The sequence below is a fragment of the Pinus tabuliformis genome, chromosome 2_1 (genome assembly GCF_031772625.1).
Source record: "Pinus tabuliformis cultivar Carrire ecotype Pingquan chromosome 2_1, CPIR1, whole genome shotgun sequence".
Classification (NCBI taxonomy): Eukaryota; Viridiplantae; Streptophyta; class Pinopsida; order Pinales; family Pinaceae; genus Pinus; species Pinus tabuliformis.
The window spans coordinates 726,948,786-726,958,718 of NC_142299.1; the positions used below are offsets into that span (position 1 = coordinate 726,948,786).

The 9,933-nt window shown below is 34.2% G+C and overlaps 1 protein-coding gene across 1 annotated transcript; it reads left to right on the top strand.

The window, feature by feature from the left end:
• Positions 1-6,108: 6,108 nt before the first annotated feature.
• Positions 6,109-8,578, top strand: LOC149202649 (TPD1 protein homolog 1-like). Its single transcript, XM_089400020.1, has 5 exons — positions 6,109-6,389; positions 7,111-7,326; positions 7,556-7,669; positions 7,777-8,106; positions 8,302-8,578. Exons 2-5 carry the CDS (start codon positions 7,230-7,232, stop codon positions 8,307-8,309), a joined length of 549 nt encoding a protein of 182 aa, XP_089256146.1. The 5' UTR covers positions 6,109-6,389; positions 7,111-7,229; the 3' UTR covers positions 8,310-8,578.
• The last annotated feature ends 1,355 nt before the right edge of the window (positions 8,579-9,933 follow it).

The window sequence follows — 9,933 nt, forward strand, 5'->3', positions numbered from 1 at the left end:
AACCAGCTAAGTCAAGCTATGGTTCAACCTACCAAGCTATTTTGGAAGGCAGCGAAGCACGTGCTGAGATACCTCAGAGGCACATCTCAATATGGATTGTGGTACAGACGGACAGAGGGAGGGAAGCTTTAGGGCTTTACAGATGTAGATTGGGCAGGGAGTCCATCAGACTGGAAGAGCACTTCTGGAGGAATCTTCAACCTTGGTTCAGCGGTAGTTTCCTAGTACAGCAAGAAATAGAGGTCAATTGCACTTAGCTCAACAAAGGTTGAATACATGGCTGCCAGTCAGGCAACATGCGAGGCCATTTGGATGCAGAAGATTCTAGTGGGATTATTTGGTCAGAGGATGGATCCAACTGTTATCTACTGCGATAATTAGAGTTGTATCAAACTCTCTGAGAATCCAGTTTTTCTTGACTGGTCGAAGCACATTGATATCCGGTATCACCATCTTCGAGACTGTGTGGTCAAGAGGATCATGTTGTTGTTGCATGTTTCGATTGAGGAACATAATGCAGATATTTTAACTAAGGCATTGTCAAAATGCAAGTTCGAGTTCCACAGAGACAGGATTGGGGTTACTGATAATCCCTTTCTTGTTGAGAGGGAGTGTTGAAAATAGCAACAAGAAATGCTAAAAATAGAAGTTCTATAATTAGCATTGCTATAAATAGCATTTCAGGATACATTCCAATTTTAGTTAGTCCTTAAACTAAAATTGAGAATTAAAATTCGAATTTGATCTTAGCAATTATTTGTAAAATAATTAATTAATTCATCTTGAGTTAATTAGTTGTAGAAAATCAAACATGAAGTCTATGTGAAGACATGCAATAGTTTCTCCATTGATTGAGGAAGTTATCCCTTGATTAAAGGAGATCAGGATGAGTTGTACTTTGAGTTGTAATTAGTTAGCTCAGTTCACTGAGTTAAGTCCAGTTAGATTAGTTCAAATAGTTTATTGAACTAATTGTGAGTTCAGTTAGTTAATGCATGCATGCATGTAACTGCTGCACTTCAAATAACTGAATATTCTCTCATAAATAACTCATGCATGCCAGTTCAGACAGAGACCCAGTTGAGATCAGATGATGGGACAATGTACTATCAGTTGCAAGAATATTCCATGGAGGATATCTCTTGCATGCAGAAGGAATTCATTCCTTGGAGATTGCATAGTTACTTTTGGGGTTTAATGAGTGTGTGATGAGGCCAATTCACATAGGTGGCAGCATTAGACCCCAAGGAAAATTGTGCAAGGAAATAGGAGGCTTGGAGGGCTGAGGGAGGGCATATCGTTTGTCTATTCAGTCTGTGAGCTGTATTGTTGGATTGCATTGAGAGCAGGATAGCTTGTGAGCTAATGCTTTGTGTAATCTGAACATATTTCCACTTGTATGATAATACAAAGGTCGAGGTTTTTAGCTGAGGCTTTCCCCAGAGTATTCTTCTGTGTTCATGTGTGATTGATTTCTCATTCTCTGTTATATGTGTTCTATTTGATCTTGCTCATAATCGATTAAGCTTCCGTAAGTTTGTTGTAGAAGTAGATCTTGTATTTTGCTTTAGTATATTGCATAATCTATTGATCTACAGTGGGAAATTCTACACAAAGTTTGCCAAATATATATGGATATGTATTAGTATTTGTAAGTTTAATTAAAAATTAAAAATAAAATTAAGTATATATTTAATTAAAAAATAGAAAGATAATAAGGAAAAATAGTTTAAAAAATAAAATTTATTTTACAATTTTAAAATAATATTAAACATTTAATTAACATTTACTTAATTTTTATTTAAAATAAAAAATGTTATTTACAAAATTTAAATATAAATAGTTGATAATTAATATTATTAGTATATATCTATTTTAATTTTAAAATTTTCACTTGAGAGATTAAATCTTTAAAGATGTTTTTTTTAAGTTCAAAATTAAAAAAGAAAATTTGCACTTCAAGAGATTTGATTTCTCTCAAAAACTTCAGACTTAAGATGGATCTATATGGTTATTAATAAATAATTATAATTATAAATTTCTCTCTATATATAGAAATATTCTTATTTTTAATTCTATTAAAATCTTGTTAATATACTCACTTAAGATTAGCCCTGATGGGTAGCCCAGTCGGTTGAAGCTCCCCACCAAGACATTGGCCATCTGTCATGAGGTGTAGGTTCAATTCCTTCTTAGTTCCATTATGGTTAGGCCCCGATAGTTGAGTAGATTAAGTGTGTAGGTTCAATTTCTTCTTAGTTTCATTATGGTTAGGCCCCGATAGTTGAGTAGACTAAGCGTGAAGCCCCTTCGGGTGGGCCCACCTAGGGGTGTTGCAAGAAAAAAGTATACTCACTTAAGGGTTTACAAGGCATAAACTCAATACAATAATCCTTCCTTTCAGCTCGAGGGCAAGTAGGCCACAAGTATACTCACTTTCAGCCCGAGGTAAGGTCAACCTACAAGTATACTCACTTAAGAGTATTTTGCCTTTTAGCTCGAGGAAAGGTCCGCCCACAAGTGTAGTATACTCAATTAGGCGTACAAGTATACTCAAGAGTTCGCATGACATGAAGCCAATACAATAATATTCATGAGAATGAAGCCATTACAACAATGATCATCATGGCATTATGGGGCACAACAATGATCATCATGTCACAAGGGGATTTGAACTTGGGCGGGGAAGTTAACAACCATTATGCCTAACAACCCAAGATAACCCCTATTAACACACACATAATGATGGTTTTTTTCTTTGACATGGTTTATAATTTATTTTTTAATCTGATATGCATAACAAAAAAACAATTATTATAAATATTAAGCTAAATCACTGTAAATATTAAGTTTTATATGTTTATTAATTAAATTTAAATATAAAGTTAGGAAATATAATAGTTAAAAATATAAATCATTATTTTAATTTGTATGGTAAAATAAATCTTAATTTATAGTTATTATTTATTTTATATAATGTTACCAATATAATTTATTCTTTTAATTTATAATGATTACTTATATGTTATATAATGATTTAAATATAAGTCATTATTTTAATTTATATACTAAAATAGATTTTAATTTATAATGGTAGCAAGATTGGGAGGTAGGGCAATAATTTTTTGCCTTAAGAATCAATAAGAACATAAGTATTACTAGGGTGTAGGTCACACTTCCAACAACTTTGCTTAAGATTATGCCTATTTCAGGGTGATTTCTTAATATAATTCACCATTTATATTCATGATGTCTCCCGGATTCACCTCAATATCAAAATTCTCTCACCTATTCACCCCAATATCAAGATATTTAAATTTTCGTGCCCCTTCAGGTTTATAGGAATTATTCGTCAAGATTTTCAACTTGTTCAAATTTTTGTCACATAGGCTAACATGTCTTTAGAGAATAGAACCCAGGTAGAGGGGAAATTAAATCCGCTAGCTACCACTAGAGCTATTGTCCCTTGACCCCCTTAGATACAATGTTAAGTAAGATTTTCAAGCGGATTTATTAGTTCTATCAGTGTATCCACAAGAAGAAATGTGTCTATGTTTCGAGATCAAACAACTCCAAGGTTGATCACATTGCTAATTTGGGGTCAAAGCTAAATCAAGGTGAACTTTGGTGGTTGGGGAAAAATGAGAATGACCCCCTTCCTTATGGTTAATACAGAGACTCATAGATCAAAGCCAAGGAATAATTCCTCATAGTTTAATGTAACATTTTGATGCTTTGTGAATTTTGATTTTTGTTAGGCCAATATTGAAAAATGTACAAGTAGAATACTCTAGATATCACAACATTTTGTTCAAAAACTTCAAGGTCATAGTTGATATAAACTCCATTCCTACCATATTTCAACTTTTTAGATATAACTAGTAGAGATTCATATTAAGCACGAATCTAACATGAGCCTAGAGGGGTCAAATTTCTTTAGGTGTAAACCTCTCTTAGAATGCAAAATACAATGTGTCATTTTTCATTGTTTAAATTGTATTTTGAATACTATAAAGAGTACATTAAAATATTTTCTTTTAACATATTTTTATATATATAGATATATGTGAAGTTGATATCGACATAAATTAGTTAACATAAAATTTCAAATATTTTTGAAAAGTAAAAGGTTTAAATTCTTTTTCATACCTTTTTTATACTTATAATTACTTTGATATCATATGGACAACTAACTAAATATATGTAGAATATAAATTTTTGTTTTTTATTATAACAATATTGCTTTTCTATTTAGATAATATTTTAATTTTATTGTACAAGAGATTTGTCAACTCCACATAAAGCATAAACAAGATTACCAATAATTGTCAACTCCACATAAAGCATAAACAAGATCACTCATAACTATATTAAACTATAATATAAATCCTCTGCTCAAAAATATTTTTATTTAGTTAAATTTATTGAATTTTTATATATTTATTAATTATATGTTAATGAAATTATTGATTATAATCGTAACTTCCCAATCACGAAAATACTTTTAACATATTTTTATAAACTCCATTGCTACCATATTTCACTTTTTAGATATAACTAGTAGAGATTCATATTAAGCACGAATCTAACATGAGCCTAGAGGGGTCAAATTTCTTTAGGTGTAAACCTCTCTTAGAATGCAAAATACAATGTGTCATTTTTCATTGTTTAAATTGTATTTTGAATACTATAAAGAGTACATTAAAATATTTTCTTTTAACATATTTTTATATATATAAATATATGTGAAGTTGATATGGACATAAATTAGTTAACGTAAATTTTCAAATATTTTTGAAAAGTAAAAGATTTAAATTCTTTTTCATACCTTCTTTATACTTATAATTACTTTAATATCATATGGACAACTAACTAAATATATGTGGAATATAAATTTTTGTTTTTTATTATAACAATATTGCTTTTCTATTTAGATAATATTTTAATTTTATTGTACAAGAGATTTGTCAACTCCACATAAAGCATAAACAAGATTACCAATAATTGTCAACTCCACATAAAGCTTAAACAAGATTACTAATAACTATATTAAACTATAATATAAATCCTCTGCTCAAAAATATTTTTATTTAATTAAATTTATTGAATTTTTATATATTTATTAATTATATGTTAATGAAATTATTGATTATAATCGTAACTTCCCAATCACGAAAATACTTTTATATAAAAACCCCCAATCAGATCCTAACTTAACTTTGAAAAAGACTTGTAAACTCACTTATCCTCTGTCGAAGAAATGAGAAAAATGACACAAACTGGAATGGGAACAGCCGAATTAATAAATGATGATAATGCTCCCATGCCAGAATAAATAAACAATGTTGGCAGGTTCATCCATTACCGACCATTGTGAGGGTACCGGCAGTCACCGGATGTGACGGGCAGGAGCCGCCGTGGCATGAAAGGTGAATCCTCACACAATCCCGTATGCTATTGCCTGACCACCACTCTTAGTTACCAGCAGTGCCAGACTGCAGTATACCCATGGGGCATAAGAATGAAACAGGGTGTCTGGTTAGTGTATCCACACGGTCTGCTCACAACAGGTAGCAGCAGAGGTCGGGAAATTGACAGGAAGGCAGCAACCAGGCACACGTGTTAACGGGATCGGCACGAGGACGAGTGGTTAAGTCGTTGGAAGAGAAGATTAATTAATAATGGCGGCTATCATCATTCGCAGGAGCGGAGTCTAGAAATGCAATGTCGGAGGTATGGCGATGGCCGTCCTTGTCCTTGGGACCGCTCAGTCGGCGTCCGGTGAGTTATTCCGAGCTCCGTTCGTCGTACGCACACGGGGCCCACGTTTACGTCCGCTTAGGGTTTGCAGGGTTAAATTCGAACTAATTAACGGCGTCAGAGCCACCGCACTTGGAGTAAGCATCTCCAAATCACTGTGGTTACCGTCTGTTTAGGGTTTGGTCACCGGGCTGGATTCCGAGACGGACGAAGGAACAAAACGATGAAAGGACGGGTATTAAATTGCGAAGAGGATGAATTTATGGCTCTTTCGGCTCTTAGTGGGTTGGTGATTTGTTTTATGATTGAGATGTGTTCCATTTTCAATTGCATCATGTAGACTGAAGGTGTGGTGTGCGGGATGGGGTTTCTGAGCAGGGACTCGATTGCATTACATGAGCGCATTTTCTGGATCGGGCAGTGACGCGCACGGTTTAATGATAGGATTTGATATCCCGTGTGAGAAGCTGAGAAGAAAAGGTTATAAAATTTTTCCTGGATTTACCCTTCCTTAATGTGCCTTCTGTTTGTGACCCTGAGTGTACCGCTACACATCGTTCTTAGTAGAGGTGATGGACTGAATTTCCGGTCGAACTTTGATGCAAACAGAAACTATCGGTTTGTTTGAGGTATGTCTTCGAGCTTGTGTGATTATTGTACAGTATTTTTAAGGTTTCATGTGGCTCACGGTCTTGTATTTTGGTGATTTTGATGTGCGGTAGGTTTTCGGTGGAATTCCGGGTTTTCACTATGAGATCACTGTTGTTTTTTCCGTTCTTTTTCTGTTTTTTTGCTTTTCGAGCCATGGAAATCTTTATGATAACATCTTCTCAGCTCTGTTAACTTATATGGCTGACTGTAGCAGCTGTCTCTTGTCCCGGAGGTTTCCTCGTGAACGTGAATGCTCTTGACCTTCTGTGTTTTCAATATTTACTTCTTCTTTCTGTTATTTGACAACCGCGCGCAAAGCATAAAGTTAGCGGCTGGACTTTAATATTTGTCTTTGGTTTATTTTATTTAGTTAGTTGTGATTTCAATTTTATTAGCCCTGGACGGTCTAGAATTAAGTAGCTTTAGGATTTTCCTTGCGATTCTAAGGATTTTTGCCCCTACGGTTCTAGAATTTTCTTTTAGTCGTATGAATTTGAAGTTTAGTTCTCATGATGATTTAATTAGAAGTTTCGAGCGGGGCTAATATTTTGTGCCGTCTTTAGATTTTTGTGAACTGACGTCAGATTGTAGTAGGTTTGTGTTTTTTAATCTTCAGAATTTCTCTTACGAGTCCAGAGTTGGACTTGAATTGTATGAATTTGATGTCTGATGTTCAGTTCTTCTGTGGTTTTCTTTCAGCACATCAGTTTTCTAAGCTTCAATTTACGTTAAATCCGTGGACACGACGACTTCCGCACTGTGTTGCACTGTAATTCGTGGAGTAAAGCTTTAAGATTCTGCAGGACTGGGCAATTTTCATGGCCATGCCTTCTCCGGTTGTTGATTACCGTGGCTTTTATGGAAATGTCGTTTCGATGTTTTTTGGTGTCTGCATATTCTCAACTTTTATTTCAGGTCAGAGTTTCTCGATCACAAGGATCTTTTAGCTAGTGAAATATAGGCTACATTTGAAATTTTCCTTTGAATTCGAACTTTCGAGTCTGAACATCGTTATTGTCGATTCCGCATTTTTTAACATTTCAATGATGGTGGTGAAGATACATTTTAAAATTGCTCCTGTTAGTCAGTGTTCGAGTTTCTGAAGGTCGTTGATGGTGACGGATTTGTGTTTTTTTATTCGCAGGTGCAGAACTTTCGCCCTTGAATTCAAGAGGATTCAATCCGACGTTACCGATGGCGAGAGCAGGAAATGGAAATAATAACTCAAGCTTTAAAAGCCGCAGGTTCTTGGACGTCGGTAGGTTAAATTCATACAGACTTGCAAGGTACTTTGGTTGTTTGTTACCGAAGTCTTCAGAATTGTTCCCAAATTTAACCGACAGCGTCTGTGTTGTACTGTTACAGCTATACGTTCGGACCGTATCGGCGAGACGTGCTCAAAGGAAGACATCGCAGTGTATCAGGGCGCCACGCCTCCAATGACGAACGGTATTCCAACATACACCGTACAAATTGTGAATACATGCGCGACAGGCTGTCCCATATCAAGGATCCACCTCAGCTGCGGTTGGTTCAGTTCAGCGCGAATGATAAACCCTAAAATATTCAAGCGCATCAAATACAATGACTGCTTGGTCAATGATGGTGAGATGTTGAAGGCGGGGAGCAGCATATCGTTCCAGTATGCTAACACGTTCCGGTATCCATTAGCAGTGGCTTCCGTCAAATGCAATGGTTGAAAGTCCGTCTTCATATTACTGTTTAAAATGCTTTGGATATAAATTTTTGGATCGGAGCCTGTATAAAACCGTTTTTCTAAGATCCTTGCCACGAGTCGGTTCCCATACTCCATATGACCTCAAATATTTTGTTTCCCAGGTATCTGTTCGGTGTTCAAATCTTTCTGATCGAAATTTTCTTTGCTCGTAGCTCTCTAATTTCTGAACCCCAAACAACGTCGAGCATGGATAAAGCGTGCCCTGCCTGCTGCTGCTTTGAGCAAACTGTAACTATCGAGGTGTAAAATCTTGTTCGAGTACATGCTCTGTAACACTGGTTTTACAGGCATTCCGGCATTAAATACAAATTTGTACGCATCGCATTACGGAATACTCCTTTGCTGAGATAGCCTGAGCAGAACCAATTTTTGGCATCTTGTACGGCAATATTGGCTTTAATAAAGTATATGATTGCTTGGTCAGAAACACGACGAAGCTGTATTTTGCACAATCTTTTACGGCCCGTGGGTTGTTGCTGTGTGTCTTCGAAATCGCTTATGACCAGTATCTTGTATGAAACGGCTCATTAATGTGGGAATTAATGAGGGAAGCAAGTTTCTGTTTTACGAAATCTCCGTGAGATCTTGGCTTTGCAATTTAAGATACAAAAATTAAATGCTGTATGCTTGTATATTTGCCTCTCAACACCACTTAAAGCGCCTCGGCCTTCGGGATAAACACAGCAATAACGCTACATAGTATCTATGCAGGATTTGATCGTTTCTTTAAACAATGATTCTTTAAAACTTTTAATTTCTTGGAATTGTTTTAAATATTTCATCGTTTATTAAAACAATGAACTCTAGAAGTTACAGGAACAGTATAAAATTTTATATTTTAAACTTATATTTTTCTTTGAAATTGTTGATGGCAACTCCCACATAAAATGTGAAGTACATATATATTATATATATGTTACGTGTCCAGATTTTATTGTTAAAGCAACTCCTAAAAGATAAAATCTTAACGTAAAACTCAATTTTATTAATGACGATATAAATGCTGAAATTTATGTTCAGGTCGTACGGATTTTTGAGCCGATTAACTTTTGTCAGGAAATGAGTAATTGACCTAATTTATTGTGATGTAGGTTTTAATTGAGTTCAACCCATGATAAATCCATTGTATGATGGGATAGTTATTTATTCGTTTCTATTTTTAAATGAGGGCACTTTATTATTTATTCATTTCTATGTAGGTTTTAATTGAGTTCAACCCATGATAAATCCATTGTATGATGGGATAGTTATTTATTCGTTTCTATTTCTAAATGAGGGCACTTTATTATTTATTCTTTTCTATTTTTAAATGAAATAGGGTACTTTTAGAATGTTAATGTATTTTTTTTTTTTTTATTTAGTTTTCAATTCATTGGATTTTTCAATTATTTAAAATGTATTTTGGATTATATAAATATATTTAAAATTTTCGAAACATCGGATCGTGTATATTACACAATTTAAATTACCAATGGAATTATGGCTCACATATATTTTTTCCGACCAAATAATGATTGTGTAAATTTTCCTGGTCTTAATAAGGGTTTGGGCGTAGGTTCTAAAATTAATTATGGATAAGGTAAGATGTTAAGCAACAAACATGGATTAATTTACGATATTGATTAATTAAAATGTTGGATAAAAAAATAGAGAGAATAGCTTTAGTTCATTAATGTATATTAAGTTTAATACGAGTAACATTTAAAACAATGTAAAAAAATATAATAATATTTATAATTTCAAATAAGAAAAACATACGGCTCAGGCTCCCGTATTCAGTGGCT